This window comes from Zosterops lateralis, assembly GCF_965231275.1.
Source record: "Zosterops lateralis genome assembly, chromosome: 19".
NCBI classification, from domain to species: Eukaryota; Metazoa; Chordata; class Aves; order Passeriformes; family Zosteropidae; genus Zosterops; species Zosterops lateralis.
Window position 1 is genome coordinate 6687386 of NC_139779.1, and position 21973 is coordinate 6709358.

The following is a 21973-nucleotide window of genomic DNA, read 5'->3' on the forward strand; positions in this document are numbered from 1 at the left end:
GGAACAGATTTTGCTCAGTGTAAGATAAATTACAGCACTTAGGGAAACACTATTAAAAAATGAAGCACTCTGCAAACAAACACATTAAAAAGGGTGAGGGGTTATTAGGTTCAGTGCCTACAACCACTGATCTCTGCCTGTTCTCTCAGAAGTGACTGCAAGATTAAATAACAGCAACAATATCAGTTATGTGCAGGAAGAAACAAAGTCAATCTGCAGGAATTTAAAGCTCCATCTGAACCATCTGTTTACATCCCTTAGAGAGGGATGAATCAATGAGGGAACAAAAATACTTTTGATCCCCTTGCATGGAACTCATCCTACATGGAACTAAAAGGAAACTGGACTTCCAGAGCCAGACCAAAATTCACCTGAAATATTATCCTGAAGGACATAAAAGGTGTTTAAACTCCATGTGCTGATTGTTCAAACTACCATGGGCTGAACTTTGTGAGCTCCAGTTGGGTTCCCCACACCCTCAGTGGGGAATCAGATCCTCGACAGGCACAGAACCACGGGGTAAGAAATTTAAAATTGGTGCCAGTTTGACTGGTTTTCAACCCTGGGCAGTGGGCACAGGGAAGTGACATTGAGTCCCAGCCCTTCCCCTGAGTGTCCCAACCATCTGAAATGGCTCCTTCATTTCTATCCCATTTCCAGACACTGAAATGACTCTTTGTGCTTAATCCCACTGACCATGAGAATTCCTTCTCATTATTAACTTTCCTTAAATATGAAGAGTTCAAAGGAAAGCAGCAGCAGTCTGTCTCTTTTGTTGTTCCCTGCCCTGATGGTTAATAAAACCAGAGGATAATTGGAAACAGTAGCTATTAACCAGACAAGAATATATATTTTTTAAGACTACCTTCATGTTCCACTTGAAAACAAGGAAAATCTGCCCAAAATGTTGCTCTCTGTAATTAGGGGTGAACCTGGCAGAACCCCAAAAGCAGAAAAAACCAGGGTGCCTAAGAGTCAAACAGAAATCCTTCACTAAGTGAAGCTTTGCTTTCACCAAGATGGGAAGATCACAATGAATACTTTATTTCTGAAACTGCCCTATTTCTAGACAAAATACAAGAGGAATACAGGCTAAGAGATACACAGATGAAGGAGCTGAGAATGAAACCAGGAATGCAGCAGCGTGTGTGCCAGGAGATGTGTCTTGTTGGGGGGAAGAAAATATAAAAACTAATAATCTCTCCATAGGAGGCCAAATTATGACCATGTTTTCAAAAAACTTGGATGCCTGAGCCTCCCTCATCTCATCTCTTTCCAACAGACAGATGCAAAACAAAAAAAAATCAGTGATACCCTGAAGGAAGACATAGAAAGAAAACAGGGAAATCTTACTTTGCAGTAGTTTCTTCATCGTATTTTGTTTTCAGATCAAATAGTTCTGTCCTGGTTTTTTCCAAGGCTAAAAGGCATAAAAATGATGCATTACAGTACTGAAACAGCAGTATTCAGTCATAAATAAGGCTGTACATGTCCTGATAAAAAAAAAAAAAATAAACCTGTACACCTCCTAACCTTTATCTTTCTACCTAGGCCAACCATTATGGCTCAGAAAAAACCACAGAGTTTTGACTTTTTCACAATTTCTTACAGTATTTCTGTTACATTGCAAAAGTTTCCACTTTTTGCTTAACCAAGCTAGACATTATTAGTTTCTTATTAAGCTGGCTAAACTGCTTATTTCTTTGAAATACTTATTGCAATAGTTCAGGGAATAAAATTTCTTCTGTTCCCATAGTAAACAAAACCAAATGTGTCCAGACCTGGAATTTCAAAGTATGCAGAGATGAAAATTAATGGCAAGTCATAGCAACAGGCAAGAAACAGGGTTCACACAGATATTTATCACAGTTTGGAAATGTGTGGAAGCAGAACAGGATAAGTTCCATGGCCTGCTGTAATGATCTGATTCTGTGTGTGCTCCATGGTGCCTTTATTTGCCAACGACAGCTGCAACAGCAGCGTTTGCTCTGATTCACAAAGCACATCTGAGCTCTGCTGGACCTCCCTGCACGCCAAGAGCTGCTTCACACCCAGTCCCGACACACCCAACCATCCCTGACCACCTGGAAAAGGTCACAAAAAGCCAAACCAAACCTGTTTGCAAAGCTTGAACTTTGTGTTCGGCTTCCTCCAGCTTCGAGGCTGTCGACATCTGGGTCTCCTGCAATTTTCTGTGAAGGGGAGAGGGAGAGGTGAGAGCAGAGCTCGTGACCACGTCAAACAACTCATTTGTGCCTTGCAGATTTGGGGGATGGAGGGAATAAATGTCTCAACTGGAATGAGACAACTGCCAACACCACACAGGCTCTGAGGTGCTTCCATGGGACCCATGAACACTGTCACGTTGCGAGATGCTGCTCCTGCTTTGTGGTCCCACTGATTAAAATTTTAACAGTGTAGCCACCTCATAACATAAGCTGTGAACATTATAAAGAGTTGACTGCTATATAAATGACAACTTCAGTGGAAGGTTTTCTTGAGCATAATTTGTTTTGGAAATGTCACACACATTGAGAAAATTGTCACCAAGCACCCTCTGTTGTACAAAGTTAGTACAAGAAGAATGATACATTTCCATTTTAGTGTCATAATGAAGGAATTTGTTGCCATAACTGATAGAGTGAATAGATGCAGCAGCTGTTTCATCAGAGCTGTAATGGGTGCCAAATGCAGCAATATTATTAGCTACTCTTTAAGAAAACACACATATTTCAAAACAAATCTCGCAGTGGTATTTTCTACAGAACACGAACAAAACTTCAATATGCTCACATTTCTGACATCCATAGGCAACATTTTCTTGTTTGTGTCAGTTAAACTCATTTTTACATCATCTGGTCACGCAGCCACTGCACTCCTTGCTGAGGGCCAGGCTGCAGGAGTTATAAAACTCATCTCTGAAAGAAGCTGCTCCAACATCTCCCAGGAGCCGTGCTTTTTACAACACTGCTTTTAGGATATTCTGCAGATCTCAGAATTGTGAAATGGCTTATGAAACTACCAGCATCCTGCCTGCACTCCATAGGGTGCACAAATTCCTTCCCCAACACTGCTGACCAGGTTAATAACTATTTATAGCCAGAATCCTGCGTCAGTTCCCTTCATACTGAACCATATACTTTGAGACCTCAAAACCTCTCTCACACACTTTTATTTGCATTCCACGACCTGCCATTTTGTTTTATTTTTAAGCACATTGAAATTGCAGTTGTTAAAAGCACTGCTTACAAGCTGCTTATCAAAAAAGCAACCCACAGGTATTGATGAATCAAAAAACAAAAAAAGCTTTGCATTCACTGGTTCTCCCCCACTCAGCCCTGAATTTAAACAACCAACCCTCTAACTAAAAAGCTCACGTGAACTGAAGGTTTTCCACGTTGTGTTGAGCATATTATAGCTTCAGTGTTATTGCTCCATGGGAGAAATAAATTCTCAAGGCAGGGAATGCAGCCTGACAGAACTCCCTCTTTAGCCCCTTGGTTTTCTCCTGCCTGATTTATTTGCCCACCAACCTAAAGATTCAAACGCTTCCTGCTCATTAGCAAAAGATCAGAAATTCATCAAAATTTTTTTTAAAAAAAATATCCATAGTAAATAATGAAAACCCTTTGTAATTCTGGCATGTAGGAAGATGCAAACCTTGCCAGGATAATTCAGGAAGACATCCTGTGTCTCTCAGCCACTCCCAGGGGAACAGGGCGGTGCACCCCTGGCCCAGGCTGTGGGTGCAGTGGTTGATCTGCCCCAGCCCAGAGCCTGGGACACACCAGGAATTGCCCTGGCTAATGGAGACAGATTGGTGTCACAGAGGACAGTGCAGCCAGGGAGGAATGAGAGCAGGTTTGCACCCTCCTGAACACGACACCCCTCCCCACCAGAGCAGGGAGAAGATACAATCTGTCCTTGTTTCACTTCCACACTCTCCCGATTGTTTTCCTGGGCTAAGCTGAGTATCAAATGATCCCGTGTCAAAAGCATAAATCGCCAGAATCACTCAATGGATGAACTGTCTCCAGCCACCATCCCTGGCTGGGAAGATTAAACAGAAAAATCCCTCGCTCCTCCTCCCCAGCACCCAGACACACACACACTCACTCACCTCTCCTTCTCTGCAAAATCATTTTGTAACTTTTGTTCCTTTTCGAGGGCTATATTCTCCGCTTGGTTCTTCAGGGTCTGTTCATATTCTCGGATTTTCTCCTTAAGTGCTTTTATTGTAACCTCTGCAGGAAAACAATAGGGGAGGAATGAGTTTACACAGCTCCACGTGGTTCCACAACACAAGGCTTGCTTTACCCTGTAGGCTCAGTGTGTTTTAAACTTTAGCTCTTCAACTCTGACACAAAATCAATGGATATGAGTCCCTTTGGAGACCTTTTACTCCCTAAATGTTAAATTGAACTTTAAGTGTTTAGGTTGAGAAGGATCAATGGAGTTTGCTGGAAAGCAGAGTGAAGAAGGTTCCTCTAACACAATTTTTTTTTTTTTAAGAAAAGAAGGAAAAAAATCAATTGTAAAATATAATATCACTTTATTGACTAGCCTAAAATTAGCTCAGTGCTGAGGGAAGATTAATAAAGTCCCAGTGTAGGTTTAAGTATGCATTTACACACAGGACACTTAATTCACCTGACTGTGCTCACGCACTGAGAGGCAGCTCCACCATGGTTCATGCACAGATGCAATCTCACACTAATTGAACACAGATCTGGGATACAGCTCTGTTCTGCTTCCTAGCTGAAGAGAAACCCAACATCCAACTGCTGCATTAACAGCAGGCACTGCAGCTCTGCATGTCCCAGTCGCTGTCTCTGCCTCATCATCCACCCCAGGGTTTACACACAAACACTGACTGTTTGCACTTTCTGAGGCACTTGCAGCCTTCCAGGGAATTTGCAGAACCCTTCCCTTGGATCAAGGAGCCCTCCTGCATTTCCCCATGCCCAGCAGAGGATGAGAGCAGATGCAGAAACCTGCAGAGCCACAGCTCAGCATCTCCTTACGTGCCCTGATCTGTTCCTATGTGAAAGCCCGTGATCTCACCCAAAGGGAAGGACTGAATCCTTACAGGGCTCAGGAGAGGAAAATCAGGATAGCCACCAGAGTATGCTCTGTACCAATAATGGAATCTGGAAAAAGCTTTGGACTGCCAGAAGACTCCCAGCAGCAACACAGTTCAGAGTGCTCACACTGGGATGCAGGGGGGCTTAAAGACATCAGCTCACTAACAGATACCATTAATAATGCTTGAGGAAAAAAATAAAAACTTTTTGATGTGAAAAGTTTCATATTCTGCAGAAACATCCTAGGAAGACAAACCCTAAGATGAAAAATAAACCGTATGGGCTTGGGGTGGGGGGGAAACCCTCAATAATATCACACAAACCCACACATAATCCTTCCAAATTCCTGATGTTGAGAGTTGAGCAGGGAGCTGTGAAGCAGACAGGAGGTAGCTGGTGACATGATCTGCTGTCCGGGCACTACCAAAGGCAGCTTGGGCCACTGTGACCACAAAAAAGAGGGAAAGAGTTGTAAAAAAGCTTGCCAGCAAAGCAGCTGCCTCTGCCTGAAGGAGCAGGATTTTGCTGGCTGTGCAGAAATCAGCTGAGGCTCATTACTGAGTAACAGGCCGTGAAAAGGACACGTCACTACTTTTTTTCTTAAGCAAAGGGAAATTCTTCCCTGAGATCTGGGAAGTCATCAAATCCTGATCTCTTCCTGAATAAGCGAAGGATGCTCCCTTCACAAAGGATGCTGCTCCTGTGGGCAAAGGGGGCTGCACTCCCTTCTGGGCACACCTCTGATCCAGGTGTTTTCAGATAGAAATCTGCAAAAAATATTCTGGTATATGGAGAAGCAGAGAGCAAAATTATCTAATGGAAATGCATGTAACTCCACCTTGACTAAGTTTCAATGTCTAATTTGAAAAGAAAACAGAACTACGAAAACAGAACTGCACAAATATGGGAGGAAAATGTAATAAAATTGTAATAAAATCTGATTTTACCTTCAAGCACCTAACAATAGATGTGCTGGACATGTACAGCTGAATCCTCTACATTGCTTGAAGCACTGAGTGCCTCCTTCAGTGCTCAGGTCAGCTACAGCTTGTCAGGCACTGCCATTTATACCAGTTTTGGAAGAAGTTCTTACAGGCACCGTAGAGCTCATAGCAGCCCTCCAAACAAAGAGATTAACTGATCAAAGCACCCTCAGCTAACAACAGCCTTTTCCCTGGATGGCTTATTAATCCCTGTTTGAAACTGAGAGTGAAACCACTGCACTGGAGTGAAAAACAACACAAAGGCTACAGTGGGGAAATGGAAAGGAAATTCCAGCACACCAGGGAAAATCAAAAATGTCAGTTCTGAGTGGTTGTAGCAAAAATCTCTACAAGTCAAGAGCTTTTCCACTTTGTGGGATGAACCCCCATGTCATGCTTGGATGTATTGGATGCACAGCCTCAGGAAAACTCTGCACAGTGAACTGCAATGATTGTACATTTCCACCAAAAAATACAGTCTTGCTTAGAGCAGTACAGCTCCAACATGACATCTCCTGCAGTCCAGCCCAAATCCTGGCATGCTGATACCTGTCCTCTCCAGGGGTCACACCCTCTAGGTTAAAACAAAATATATTTCAAACTATGCAACTATGTAGATCTTCCCTCAGCAAAAAAATGAGATTTAACAAAATCAAATTAGTTGCTAACTCAGCTTTCAAATGTTACTTGGGTGCAACAGTTCCACAGTATAAAAAATAAAATAAAATCTCCAGTTTTCCAAATGCCAAGACAATTTACATTTCCACCATCCAGAACTGGGCATTAAAGATGGAAATGAAAAGTCCCATGGATGGGCAACTAAGTGTATGGCTGAGAAAATTTTTTTTCCTGGTGCAGGAAACTGAATCACAAGGAAACTTAAGGAGTCTTAAAGCTAACAAGCTTTAAATCTCATTGAGATTTTCGTGTATTTTCATGTACTTTAGTCTCATTAAAACTTAAATAATTTAACAGTAATAGCTTGTATTTACATTGCTCTGTGGATGGTCTCTAGAGTAAAAATAAAGTGCAAATGCTGAATGTATTCCAGTAGTACATTTAGATAAGGAACGACAGTACAGGAAAAGTTCCATTTTGTACAGAGTTGTATGTGGGTACAAAATCCTGAATTTTTGTCTGTCTGTGCAAGCTGCACATCCTGCAAGTACCAACACCCACGTTCAGCTTGATGTCAGTACCAGCACTGCCTCTCATGAAATGTCACAAATAACGTCAGTCAGGTGTAATTTTCAGTGCTGAAGGCCACCACCAAATATGCAGAATAACAACTCCATCCTCTGACTTGGTGCTACAGTAAATGAACCTTTTAAGAAATCCAAAGAATCTGCCCAAAGCCCATCTCCACACACAAATACAGAAGTGGCTCTAATAGACTATTGCACTTTCTCTACTGAATTTCAATGCTGCTGTCACCTCCACCTATGTAAGAAATAAAACTGAATTCAACCTCTGTCTTCAAATTTCAGTCTGCATTAAAAGCTGATAATACAGTTGCAACCTTACCCTGATTTTTCACCTCGGCGAATTCTTTATTGTATTCCTCCAGAGTCTCCCTAAGTTTCTGGTTTTCTGTTTCAATGTCGTGCATGCGTTGAACCTTCAGCTGAAGCTGCTGTCCTAAATCCAAGGCTGGAACCGGATCTGAAAAAGAAACAGTAAAATAAAATGTATCAGGAACTCTTCTGTGACCCCAGCAGTTCAGAGCACAAGTGTCCTTTTTCTCTATTTTGGAACCAGCTTCTTTGAGCTATCAGACCTGGACATTCCTCATGTTATATATCCTGCAAGCTTCAAAAAAACCAGAAATGTTTCATTCTATGTTCCCTTTAAATACAGAGCCAGGCTGAGAGGGGCTGGGGGTGTTCAGCCAGGAGAAGAAAAAGCTCTGGGGAGACCTTAGAGCCCCTTCCAGTGCCTAAAAGGGGCTCCAAGAGAGCTGGAGAGGGACTTGGGACAAGGACCTGGAGTGACAGGACAAGGGGAAATGGCTTCCCACTGCCAGAGGGCAAGGAGAGATGGGATATTGGGAAAAAAATTCTTAGCTGTGAGGATGGTGAGGTCCCACCACAGTTTACCCTGCTTGCAGCTGCCCCTGGATCCCTGGCAGTGTCCAAGGCCAGGCAGAACAGGGCTTGGAGCACCCTGGGACAGTGGAAGGTGTCCCTGCCCATGGCAGGGGTTGGAATGGGATCAGCTTTAAGGTCCCTTCTAACCCAAACCATTCTGTGATTCCATGAAATTTGGACATGGCTTTTTCACCCTGGCACTAATCCCCAGGAGTGTTCCTGGGTGCAGAGAGTTGTGATACAAAGGCATGGGAGAGTTTTAAGCTTCACATTTTTTATTGCAAAATGAGACTTTTTGGGTGAAAAGCAATCAAACTGCACAGCTCACTGACAGCTACTGTCCCTCTCAGGCCTCTGCTTGTGCAGGAGTGAATTTCTGAAGCAAACTGTGCCCTTATGCACAGCAGAGCTCAAACAGGTTCTGTGACCATGGAGATCCAAGTGGTACTTTTTCTAATTGACAGATCAATAGTAAACAGAAACTTTGTGTGGATGTAATCAATTCCATGAACCTTGGGTTCGGCTCTCTCTTTTTCTTACACTATTAATCAAATGTCCTCACAGTGTTAATTCGCTGATGTTCATCCCCTCCTGGTAAAGAGGGTTCTCAGCACACACCTGACATCTGCATGTGTGATTTATTCGGGACTTCTTCCAAGTCAGGATGGGAAAACTCTGGAGTGTGATGGACTTATAAAAGATTATTGAATATATTTCTGCTATGGGCGCCAGCATCTCTTGTGAAATGGCTGCAAAGATTTAGTCTCCTGTTGAGGAATGCTAAACACCAAACTCAGTGGATCAACAACAGTATATATTAGGGAGTTCACTTAATTTTCAACCACCACAGTCATTAATTTTTCAGACCACCCTCAGTTCCAGTCTCTGGAAACACATAATAAGTCTATTGTACCTCTGTTAACACATTAAGCATGAGCCTGTGTGTTTTTCAATATGCCAGCGTTGTTGCATAGTTTATAAAAGAATAGCACTGGGTTATGTTGAGCTCAGAGACATTCTAAGTAGCAGCCTGCTGCATTTTGTTACTCGGGTTCTTCAACAGCTTATGGCATTACCCTGTTCATAATACAAAATCTAGGTTGCTTGTCATCTGTTCTCTGTACATACATAGTTTATGACTACACAGCTTTTTCATTTATGCTTTTTAGGCCAAATACTTTTCGTTATTATTATCTGTATTAAAATATTTATAATAAATCAAACTTAAAATGTTATTGTGGCAGAGACAGGGGGGTACAGGTAAGGAATTAGAGAGCTGAAGTGGCAGCAGTAGCACGAGCTGCAGGCTCTGCAGTATTTATGGATGGTCCTATTACGGTGTGGGCTGTCACAACATTCCCCTGCTCCCATGGAGGTCCCTGACCTTCCTGTGCAAGGAGCAGAGTTTTGTCACACTCCTGCAGCTCAGCATCCCCCAAAGAGCCAGCCCGGGACATTCATCTGCTGAGCACAAAGAAAAGCTGGATTGTCTCGCTCTGGCCACGTCTGAAATTGTCACAGGAACTACGAATCCCATCCAGCCCGGGATCTCAAGCTTCAGCTGTGGGTATTTCTATGAAATAAAGTGCCACGATGAAAGAAACTGAACTTGACAAAATTGTGGGTTCACTTCTCCCCACCCTCATTTTAACATGCCTGTTGTGAAAAGCTGGGACAGCACAAGAGGTATTTTGCTCCTAATACACAGGGCTTTTTATATTGAAATCAGGGAAGAATTAAAAGACAAAAATAACATGGGCATTATGAAGTGAATAATGACAAAACCTTTAGTCAAATTTGCAATCCCTGAGAAGCTTCATGTACAAAATGAAAATGCTTGCAATCTCATAATTATTCATCAGGACATGTATATTTAATTTAGCTCTATTAAAGGTTAATGTTCAAGTAGCAAACCAGTAGCAGAACAAACAAAATGTAAAAAAAAAAAGTCTCTGTGCATTAAACTTCAAACTTCACTAGAGCCTATTCGAAGGACTAATGGCCTGCAGCCACCAAATACTGCTGGAGGACATGTTGAAAAACCCCACGGGTGAAGCATCTCTTAAACCTAATTTTTATAAACTGCATTAAAGAAAACTAATCGTTATTTGACAATAAAATGACCAACCAGGACATTTCGGGCAGAGAGAAAAATAATTTCTCATGGCAAGCTGCAACATGGTCTTTTAGCTTGAAAAACCTAAAAACCTGTTATTTCTGAAGTATTTATAAACACAAATCAACCTGAAACAAGTATAAACCTTACACTCACAATGGCTTTTTTCCTACCTGAGTGGAGCAGATTAAAAATAAATAAAAATACTCTCCCTTTCCCAACACATGCATGCATGGAAAAGCATACCTTTTTATATTAACTAGGTTTGCAAAGTATGTTTCATGTCATTTAACAGGAGGTCACTGAATTTTTAAACAAGCAATGGACCAAAACTTTCGATTCATTACACATACAACAGGCATACAGGACTCAAAAAAAATCAACTGGCCCTGGCTTATGGAGAGAGGCAGCAAAGGAAATGCCCTTTCTGTGGTCTGTAAAAGAGAAAAATCATCTCCCTGAACACTGAAATATGGAAACCTCATCACACATTGCTTTGAGTTTTCTTCTGTGAAATTCCAGAATCCCTGCTAGGCACGGGATAAATTAAAAAAAAGAGAAAATTACTAAAAGAGATCCAATCATCCAGAACTTGAAGAAACATTTTGCAAGATCATTACTGCCCAAGAGTAGATTGAGATGTCTATTTTTACACTAGATTTAGTGCATTTTTTTTAAGGTTTTTTTTTTTTCTTGCTTCCTTATTCTGCTCGTTTTTCCTAATCCACTTGTTGCACGCCATATACCCACAGAGAAGCCCCCAGCATCCTGTGCCCACGGGCAGCCCCATCACATCTGGATCTGATCCCTGGGGACGTTTCCTCCGCGCTCCCCCAGCACAAACACAAACACAAACCGCCGGGTTTCCAGCCCTGCAGAGCGCGATCCTGCCTCTGCCTCTGCAGGGGCTGCACAGCTCTGGGCACATCCCCTGCTCCCTGCTGGGACACACCTCACTGTCCCCTCACAGAGGAGGAGGATGGACACGTCTCAGTGGACACAGATGAGAAAACGATTAATGTTACAAATGCAAAGTGATTTTTATAGCGGTTAATGCTTCACATCGAACGAGCTGGTGCGACACAGCCGCGGCTCTCAGGCTGTTCTCACACCACACACACGTCCTGACAATGAATATTTTTTCAACAGCAGGGCAAGGGAACCCTGTTGTTGTTGTTGTTGTTGTTGTTGTTGTTGTTGTTGTTGTTGTTGTGCTGTTTAGGTGTGTTAAGTACTGACTTCACAAACAATTATAAATGAAACACAAATATCGATTTTGCCTGAACTACACATTACATGAGGCTGCATCACTACCATGAGTGCAGATTTGGGTGTCACAATGTAAGAAGGATTTAAAGCTGTTAGAGAGTGTCCAAAGGAGGGACATGCAGATGGTGACGGGTCCGGAGGGGCCGTGCAAGGAGCAGCTGGGGGCACTTGGTTTGTTCAGCTGGAGGAGACTGAAGGGAGACTCAGTGGAGCTGCAGCTCTGATCTCTGCTCTCTGTGACCAGGGAGAGCAGGAGAGAATGGCTGGAGCTGTGTCAGGGGAGGTTTAGGTTGGGTATCAAGAGAAGTTTCTTCCTCCAGAAGGTGCTGGGCACTGCCCAGGCTCCCCAGGGAATGGTCATGGGTGCTCCCCGGGCTGCCAGAGCTCCCGGAGCATTTGGGTGGGATTGTTGGGGCTATGCTGGACTGATGATCCTCGTGGGCCCCTTTGGAGCTCAGGACATTCTACGACTCTACAATCCAACCCTCACCCCTCCTCGCTCAGCCCATCACAACCCCAGTCCCCGAGACACACCAGGGCCACCGATAACTGAATTTCCGAGCGAGTTTAGTTGCCGAGCCCCCATTCTTCCCTCATCCTGTGAGCTGGAAAAGCAGGCCCAGCTCTCGGTGTCCCCAGTCCCAGGGCTGTGGTGACAGCGGGCTCTGCAGCAGGGCTGTCCTGCCCATCGCTCCGGCCAGAGTGACCAGGCTGTCCCTGTGCCCCTCGCCCGGTGACATCCCGCTCCCGCCCGCCTTCCTTTTCGCCAGGGCACTCTGGGCTAATGTAATCATACGATTACATAATTAACCCAGCTGTCTCATTAAGAAAATCAACTGGAATTCAGGGCATAATTAGTCATACAGCAATTAGCATGCTGATGAGCAACTGATGAAAAGCTGTCTCGATATAGAGTATGCTGGGACCACCCTCGTTATTTAAGGAGAGGGGGGAAAAGCCCACCTCGGCTGGTGGAAAAGGAGCTCCTGCGGGACGGGGAATGTTTAAAGTTTATCTTTAACCCTTCGGCCGCGGCTGTGGCTGCCGTGAGGGCCGAGGACCCCCGACAGCACCGAGAGGGGTTTGCCAAACCGAGCGGAAAAACCCTGTCATTGTTTAAATGTACAATTTGCAGCGCGCGGGGCCAAATCACCCTCTCTCCCCATATATATATTTATATAAATACAGATATTTAACCCCAGGGCTGCGGAGCGCTGCTCGGGGGAGCAGCCCCGAGGGTCGGGCTCCGACAGCCCCGCGGGGAACGGCCTGGAGCCCGGGGGGAACGCGGGGACCCCCAGAGGGGCTGTCCGGACCCCGGAGGTGCTGCCTGGAGCCCCGAGGGAGCGCAGGGACCCCCGGAGGTGCTGTTCAGACCCCCAAAGGGGCTGCCCCGATTCCCGGAGTGACTGAAGGACCCCCGGAGGTGCTGTCCGGAGCCTCGGAATGACCATCCGGACCCCAAAGAGGCTGTCCGGAGCCCGCAGTGACCATCCGGACCCCACAGGGGCTGTCCGGAGCCCGCAGTGACCATCCGGATCCCGGAGTGACCATCCGGACCCCACAAGGCCTGTCCGGACCCCGCAGTGCCCATCCGGATCCTACAGGGCCTGTCCAGACCCCAGAATGACCATCCGGAGCCCACAGGGCCTGTCCGGACCCCAGAATGACCATCCGGAGCCCACAGGGCCTGTCCGGACCCCAGAATGACCATCCGGACCCCAGAGGGCCTGTCCGGAGCCCGCAGTGCCCATCCGGAGCCCACAGGGCCTGTCCGGACCCCAGAATGACCATCCGGAGCCCACAGGGCCTGTCCGGACCCCAGAATGACCATCCGGAGCCCACAGGGCCTGTCCGGACCCCAGAATGACCATCCGGACCCCAGAGGGGCTGTCCGGGCCCCAGAATGACCATCCGGACCCAAGAGGGGCTGTCCGGGCCCCAGAATGACCATCCGGACCCCACAGGGGCTGTCCGGAGCCCACAGGGCCTGTCCGGACCATCCGGCCCCCGCAGGAGCCCCCGGCCAGCCCCGGCGGGGAGAGCGGCAAAGCCCGGCCTGGATCGCAGCGCGGGCGGATCGGGCGGTGCCGGGGCTCCCGAGGAGCTGTGAAATCCCCACAAACGGGGTCTGTCCGTGCGGTGAGACCCCCACGGATGGGCCGGGGGCTTGGCGAGAGCCCAGAGCTCTGCTCTGCCCTGCCCGAGGTGTGCTCTCGGCTTATTCACGAAATACGCTCATGGAAATCACAGAGTCGTGGAATGATTTGGGTTGGAAGGGACCTTAAAGCTCATCTCGTTCACTCCCTGCCATGGGCAGGGACACCTTCCACTGCCCCATGTTCCAATCCCTGTCCAACCTGGCCTGGGACACTTCCAGGGATCCAGGGGCAGCCACGGCTTCTCTGGGCACCCTGTGCCAGGCCCTCCCCACCCTCCCAGGGAACAATTCCTTCCTGTAATACCTAAATTAAACCTCTTCTCTTTTCCTTTGAATCTATTCCTTTGGTATCATAACATGGAGCTCCCAAAGAGCCTCTTCCAAAACAAAGGACTTGCCTTTTAATACCCCCCCCTCCTCCCTCTTCATTTACAGGCCTGTAACACTGGAAACGATAAGAAAGCAAGTTATGAAACAGTGCCAGAACTACAGGGGCAATTAATAATTTATATCACTGGAAATGTGTTTCCTAAGGTTGGGATCTAAAAATAATTCGAGGAAGGCAACGCGTCTCTTTCAAACGCGACTGAATTTCTGCTGCCCGAGCCCTGATCGCTCACCAGAAACACCCACACCAAACGATAAGGGACACAGGGGGGAAGAAAATAATAATCCTCCTAAAACACAGCTTTATTAACGTGATTTAACTTTTTCAAAGAGCCAGGAGTTTGGCCCCACTGTCACAATGCTTTGGTGATGAAGTAAAGGAAGTTTTTTTGCCCTTTCTAAATGCAAAGTTGCTCTTTGCAGGGAGTGTTCCTCGCCTGGGAATGATCCCTGGGTTAGGGACAGGGAGAAGCTCCATCAGAGCTTCTGATGCGGTGACTGCTTTTGTGGGAGACTGAAAATAACCTGGAAATGTGTTTTAGAAAAAATAATAATTACATTGTAGCTTTTGAATATTCAAACACCTCACAGCATACTTAATTAATTCATTAATTATTCCCCAGAAATTTCAGGGGTAAATTGAAATAGCCTAGAGAGACTGAGACAAAGATTTCGTGGAATAAATGATGGCTTTGCTCCCGTTCCCCTATGGCTCTGGTAGCCCAGGGACAGAAGAGTTATAGCCGTAATTCCATCTGAAACAAAGCTCATCATCTCTCCAACCCCTCACTTCATAGAAGCCATGAAAAGGTTCTTCCTTCAATCAACAATTATACATATTTTCTTACTCCCCCATCCCACAGGACTGGGATCTGTGTCTTCCTTTTATTTTATTTTTTTCCCCCCACTTTTTAACAGCATTCTCCTCACCCTGCGGCTGTCAGAGCCTTCTGTGCAGCCTCTACCGGGGAATTCAAAGTGCCCACAAGAGGGTGAGGGACTCTCATTTTCCTCACCAGAAAGAAAAAAGCCGAATCCCAAATTGTGCCGACCTCAAAGGCAGAGTGATGGGACCCCCCTGGAGGGGCCGGGGAGCGGCAGCAGAGCGGCGCCTTCCCTCCCCATTAATCACCGCACAAGTTCTCCAAAGCTTGTGGGGTTAAATCAAACAGGTACGGGCTATGTCACCACAGTCCGGATCCCTCCCACAGTGTGGTCCTTACAGCTGGTGGGCTATTATTTTAAAATATTCTTTATTTATCTGCCAGCTCGGGAATGAAAGATGCCCCCGCGCTGAGATGCATCACTATCCAAGAATCAAACAAGAATCATGCAAGGCGAAGTAAATGATCGACTCCCTCACGAACTTCACTGCAGTTCCCTCTGTTTTCAAACGAGTAACCAAAGTAAATCCTCAGAAAAGTTTTTAATATTAAACGTGGGGTTTGCATAATAGGCAGGGCAGTATTTGATGGCGCTATGTCAGCTGAAAAAGAACCTAATGAGTTACAAGAGAAGCCGCTGCAAGTGAAAAGGCTCCAATTTGGTTGTTAGTGTTCTAGTAATGGCCCAGGACACCGGAATTTCTGCTCACACAGCGAGCTCAGTGCAAAGGCCAGTTACAGAAAAAACACTTGTACTTCAAGTTTCACTTCTCTTACTTCGAGATTATAGAAGAAAAAAGAGCCTTCCACTATGTTTGAAAGCATTTCAGCTATATTCATCCCTTCTTTCTGCTAAAAGCTTCTGAACAGACTTAGCACTAAACCCTCCGAAAGCTGGGGTTTATTCTAATTCCAGTTCACATTCCTGCAACCGAGAAAGGGAATGTCCAATATTCCTCCTCCTCAGCACGTTCTGCCTTTTGCTCCAGTCTCGGGCCTTGGGGCTGCTCTAAACCTGTCCCTGCAGCAACATCTTCCGAGGGGCTGCAGGTGAACCCAGCCCCGTCCCGCAGGGGTATCTGCTGGGATATCTCCTTCTGCAGCACATTCTTCCTGCTCCTGTTCCCTGCATCCTTCCCCTTATCTGCACCTCACCTCTTCCTTCCGTGCCTCCAGCCTACCAAGTAAAATAGGGCTTGACAACCACACAATAAATTTTTTAAAGTGAATGCTTTAGGGATATTTCTTCCCCTGAATATTTATTCCGGCTTTTACAAAGGAATTTATCCGATTATTAATTCAACGGGAAAAGCTAGAGAAAAAAAGTCTGTGATCAGACAAGCCCAACTTCAAGCCACATATTCCAGGTAACAGAACTATTTTCAGTTATTTTGACACGGGTTTCAAAACAGAAGGATAAAATGAATGAGTTCTAAAGATGGGAACTGGCCAGGACTTTGTGCTTTTCTGAAAATAGGTGTGTGATACTGCCAGTGCTGCCCTACCAACACACAGTGACCCAGCACACAGCCACACATCCCAAACTGCACACTGTGCTGAGCTCGGAATTCCAGCCCCATGGGGAAGGAGGCTGAAGTGATTGTGAGCTACTTGTACATTTCTCAGCACTGGACTGCCAAGGCTGGAGCAGCATCCCGGGCGACTCAGGATATTCTGGAAAACGAAAGGCGGCAGCTCTGCCTCTCTGAGAACTCTGCTCCAATCTCCCCTCTGCAGCTGGGACTTTAAACTGTCCCTCTCACTCCCACTCTTTTTAGATTTGCAGAATCACTAAATTTCTACAGCCCATAATTTTTTTACAGTACAGACTTTGCTCCCAGATTTTCCTGTTTGTGCAGCGCCTTTTTTTTGCCTGTTCTAAATGCGCAGGTGACGCATCAAGGATTTTGGCTTCAGATGGGATCCACTCACCAGCTAAATCACTGCCTGCAGCCACAGGGGTTTACAGCTTTTCACTCTTTCAAGTATTAACTATGCTCAATTTTCTGCTTAATTTTATCAGATTTTCAAGTGTGTTTAGAAAAGACACCCGACTGCTGCGTTTGAGGGGTGTCTGTGCCACTTCTGTGTCTGTCAGCAAGTTCATTTTGCTTCCTTTCCCCCTGAGAGTGCTCACTGTAATATTGTTTTCTTTTCCCTCTAATGTTGAGAAAAGGCACATGAATGTGCCTTTTATGAATATTCATTTCCCTTGTACAGTCTGGGGCAGCAAAACCGTAAATGTGTTCATTTTATGGGTCTGTCCTTTGTTTTATTCCAACATATTTTATTGGGAAAGGGGTGACAGTTTTGACATGTATTATTAACAAATGAGGAGGAACTGCCTAAAATTTTTTGCACTGCAATGATACCAAACATTTCTCAAAAATGGTCTGTGCTGCTCAGCCTCGATGTACCACAAACTCAGAGTTTACTATGACCTGATCTTGCTCTTTCGACAGTTTTGCCAACCAATTAACCATTATCTCAGCCAAGAGCACTCCAAGTATTAACTTTTTCAAACTCTTTTTGGTGTTCTCCTTTGGGACGTGCTTAAACACAGTCCCTCGGACTGAAGCTCGTTTCCCTCACCTCTCTTTACTGTCCCCTAAATTTACATTCACCCAGCTCTCCCTACAGGCAGAAAAGGCTGGGGGCACTTAGGTTGAAATTTTAGCACACCATGAGTCATTTGGGTCTGTAAAAGTCTTTATTATACAGACTTTCTTACCAGGGCTGGCATTAACCTTTCTGCTTAACACTACACTTTCCCAAAAAATCCAAACAAGTCACAGGATGTACATAAACACAACAACTTCATACACATTTATCACCTCCAACATAAGCAGCAGATAATTTTTCTGGGGGGAAAAACCCCCAACCAAATCCAAAATCAAACCTGTTTTTCTCTTGTATCACCTTTAACCTCAGGACATTGATCAGATACACTTTAAATGGAATTTTCTCGTAGCCCAAACAGCAGTGCAAGTCTGGAGAGGGCTGTGAGTTGTAAATAATCAAAAGGCAAAGGCTGATAAATGGCTGATTATTTGCAAGCACTGCAAATAATTTTCATTTCTGCCTTTAGAAGTAATTCCCTCACACTTATTTAGTGCTTTACTGCTCATTTATTTGAAAAGAACTTTGTGTTTTCTCAGCTAAAGCATTCTTTAGGAAAAGAACAGCCTATGCAGGGCAGTTGGAATTTGCAAGGCTGAACTGGGGTTGTGTGTAGACTAAAATACTACATGTAGGTGTGTGGAAAACTCCTTAGGAAGGAGCCTGCTCCCCCTGCAAACCCCTTTGTGAGACACAGCCCCCACGGCTGGGTGTGCAATTTATGATGGCAAAGAGCAAGGGAAAGATAAAATTTCCACTTCAGCCATCTTTCACTGTTATTGCTTTTGATTGTTTTGACAGGGCACATTAGAAAAAACCATCTTATTTTTACCTTCTCTGTTTTTTGTTGTATTTCCCTTCAATAGCAGATCCTCTGAGCTAAAACCCACATCACACACATTACACAGCACCAAATCTGATCACAGCACAGACCTGGGAAGAGTCTCCAATAAAACCACACACACGTCCCCTCTTACACCCCGAGAGTTGTTTTGTTTCCTGATGAGAAAATTCCCATTAAGGAGAAACAAAACCCATTTCTGGCTCGGCCCTGGAAGGCAGCACAGCCCCTCCAAACCCAGAGCAAACAGTTTGCATTAACCTTCCTTCACTCTCAAACATGCACACGCTAAAAAACTGTTTTTTCCTATTCCATGGACTGAACCCAACTGGGTTTAATTGTGCCACATCCAGAGAGCACAGTTTGTGTTTAAAGGCAGAATTGTTTCTTCTTTGCCTACACAGGAGCAATACTGAGACAAAATACTGAGCAAATCCATCATGGCACTGGGCTGTAACTGCAGCAATCCACTGCAGAAAGAACACTCTATTTAATCACTTTATCCAGACACTGACACCTGGTATTCACTTGGTCTCCACCTTTTAACTTTTTCTTGAAAATTACACTGAAGCTTTGTTTCTTAAAAAAATAAAGTAGTTCCTTTTTAAAATAAAAATATTTAGCATTTTTAATGCTCACTATTTTTCCTTTAAAGATTGAGGAAAAAGAATTTTGAATATATTGTTTCTGCAAGGCAACACCACTCTCCAAACACACAACGAGGCTCCAATTTCACTTTAAGTGCTTGCAAGATTAAGACCCTAAAAGCCAAGGGTGTTAACATAATACACTTATTTTATAAAACTGGAGACAAAGGAATCTTGAACAGATGGAAGAAGGCTTCCTCAAAACACAGACCCAACCTCCCTTTACTTCAAAATAAATGTATTCACATTATTTTTAAAGGTAAGTTGTGACAACCTTGTTGATTAGTGCAATTCATGTGGCAGCATTTGCTTTTCCCTTGCTCTGTACTGCATACTGAAAATAAGGCAATTAAATGAGAAAATTAATTCCATTAATTAAAAATGTTCAGTCTCAAGCAAGACAGAACGATATGAGCTGTATAAATGTACATAAACCAAAATGTTTTCCTTGACATGTACTTTCCTTTAGGAAGGATAAATTTTGCAGCACAAAGTAATGATAATGCTATTTTACCACCATCATAAAGCTGGAGAGAGATATATAAAAGGTCTGTTTTATCTTTTAAAGAAAACCCCCCTGATGTACATAGGAAAATTTACAAGTAAAATACCATCCTTCCCACAAATTCCTTACTGGTGAGCCTGAGTGAAAACTCTGGTCAGGTCAGGAAAGAAAATCATTAAACTTTGCTGAATCCATAAAGCACTGTAGCTGGAGTTTCAATACAGATCATTTTATAGTAAAATTAAAATAGAAGTCCTTTTTAATTATATAAAGTGTGCACATTATTACTGAGGAGAGAAATACACGCTTTCCTCAAGAACCATAAAATTGGCTGCTGGGAATTAGACTTTGGCTGCAATTATTATATGGTCCTGTAAAGGATATTGAAAGTCTGATAAAATTGCACCCTTGTCATGTAACAGCGATGCTTAATGCTAAATAACCACTCTGCAGCATTCCAGGCATTGCTTCCCCCAAACATCATCACTCCCTTCTCACACCAAAAAGAAAACACAGCAGCATTGGGGAGCTAAAAGTGTACCTAAATATTTGAAATACCAAACGAACAGGTCAAAAGATAAGTAAAGCCACACGGAGGCGAAGCAACACGTGTGATAAATGAACTCTGATGGCTGTTTATAAAGGAGAGCTCTCCATGGATACCCACCCAACCCTCCATGGACACTGCCCAGCCCTCCATGGATACCCAACAGAGCAGACTACACAGGATGAGAGGGGGGAAAAAAAAGAGCAACACAACAAAGCAGAGTGACAAAGACCAGTGCCATACATTCCTAATGGCTGCTTTCCTTCTCCTTGTAGCGTGTGTTGTAAACTGTGAGTATTTGTTATGCCTGCACACAGCTACAGGAGACTGGCTGGACTTCTCCTAGAGAACCTGGAATTTGCTTTTACCTCAGACCTCCAGGTAAGATCATGGGCCTAAAACTTGGAGGTATTTCTCAGCCCACAGACTCCACTGTGCTCCCAACTCAGCCAGGCTGAAGCTTTTTATATGTATTAAGAATATCAAAGAAATATTTCTGTGACAGGTGACATAAGGCACGTGCAGGGGATGGAGGGGCAAGAGAGAGGCTGTGGGGTGTGGGAGCAAGGCTGTAAATTTTGCTCCTGCAAGTGAAGGAAAAGAGAAAATTCTTTCTCCTACAAAGAAGTCCTGACAAAGTCCCTCACCATTTCAACAGCATGAGTGGGATATAAATCCTACCTTCTCCTCAAGGCTTGGTCTGATCTGCTGCTCACATCCCAGCACCTGTGATCTTGCCAGGCTTCAGAAAGAAGCCTCTGCACAAGAGCACACGAAGGATCCCACACAGCTCTTGTTTGACACCACTTCTCAGTGGTGAAAAAAGCCAGACTGTTCCGACTCAAACCTACTCAGTTCCCAAATTATGGCAGGAAAGTTCAGCGAGTGTCAGTGTGGAGATGGAGGGGCTGCAGTGCGTCTCCCCAGCGCTCACTGCTGCACTCCCAGGCTGCAGATTTGTTGGGAATGTTTTCGTGGAGGGGTTTCTTTCAAGCCAGAAGCTGTGGGTGTCCATCCCAGGCCCATTCTGCTCATGCCAGGCAAACTCAGGACCCTCTCTGAGTTATCCACTCCTCCCATGGCATGAGCGGGTGGCCAAAGGGAGCAGTTTTGTGTTTAGTGGAACATTACTGAGACTCTGAGCAGGAAATAAGTGAAGGAAAACTCACAGACCACAGCTGACTAAGCTAAAAACAGCATTTCCAAGGCAGTTGTGGCTCAGGAAGAGCGTGGTGAGTCCCTGCATCCCTACAGAAGGACTGGCCACTGGGCACTGCTCAACTATCCATGGGAAAGCATGAAAAAATACATTTTTTTAGCTCAGACTGAGCATCTGAAAACACTGACCTTTCAACCAGTTAATCATTAAACTAAAACATTAAAAAATTAATTTTTATTTGAAGCATGCATGAAATGCATTCCTTAAACGGTAAAACCAGTAAAGGTCAGGGTACTAGGAAGCCTTTAAAGTATTTAAAAGTATTAATTACACCTCAAAACCCCTTTTGAGGTATTTTGAATATAATATATATGTAATGTTAATGTTCTATAAAACTATAAAAGTGACACACAGAGTCCATGTGTCAACAACTCAGTCAGGCCAAAATGTGGCAGTGGAGACTTGGGCTCCTCACTCCCTCTCTGCTGTGGGTACAGCTGCAAAAAGAAAAATCTGCTCAGGCAGTTATTTATTTACCACTGGGGAAAACAAAACAACAACAACAAAAAAATCAACTCCCAAAATGTAAAAAGAAATGAACTGAAACCAAATGCCAAACAAAGAAAGTTCAGATGCCAAACAAAAGGGAAGTTGAAAACACATACAATAAAGAGCTTTGAATAA

At 44.5% G+C, this 21973-nt stretch overlaps 1 protein-coding gene across 5 annotated transcripts in view; it reads right to left on the reverse strand.

Moving 5' to 3' along the window:
- Positions 1-21973, reverse strand: part of CUX1 (cut like homeobox 1) — a 271503-nt gene that overhangs the window by 129973 nt on the left and 119557 nt on the right. For all 5 annotated transcript variants that reach the window (XM_083875168.1, XM_083875167.1, XM_083875166.1 and 2 more), the window contains exons 5-8: positions 7592-7729; positions 4121-4244; positions 2116-2192; positions 1354-1420 (exon numbers count right to left, since the gene is read on the reverse strand). In XM_083875168.1, the coding sequence (XP_083731294.1) occupies positions 1354-1420; positions 2116-2192; positions 4121-4244; positions 7592-7729 (406 nt within the window). The remainder of the gene's footprint in view (positions 1-1353; positions 1421-2115; positions 2193-4120; positions 4245-7591; positions 7730-21973) is intronic.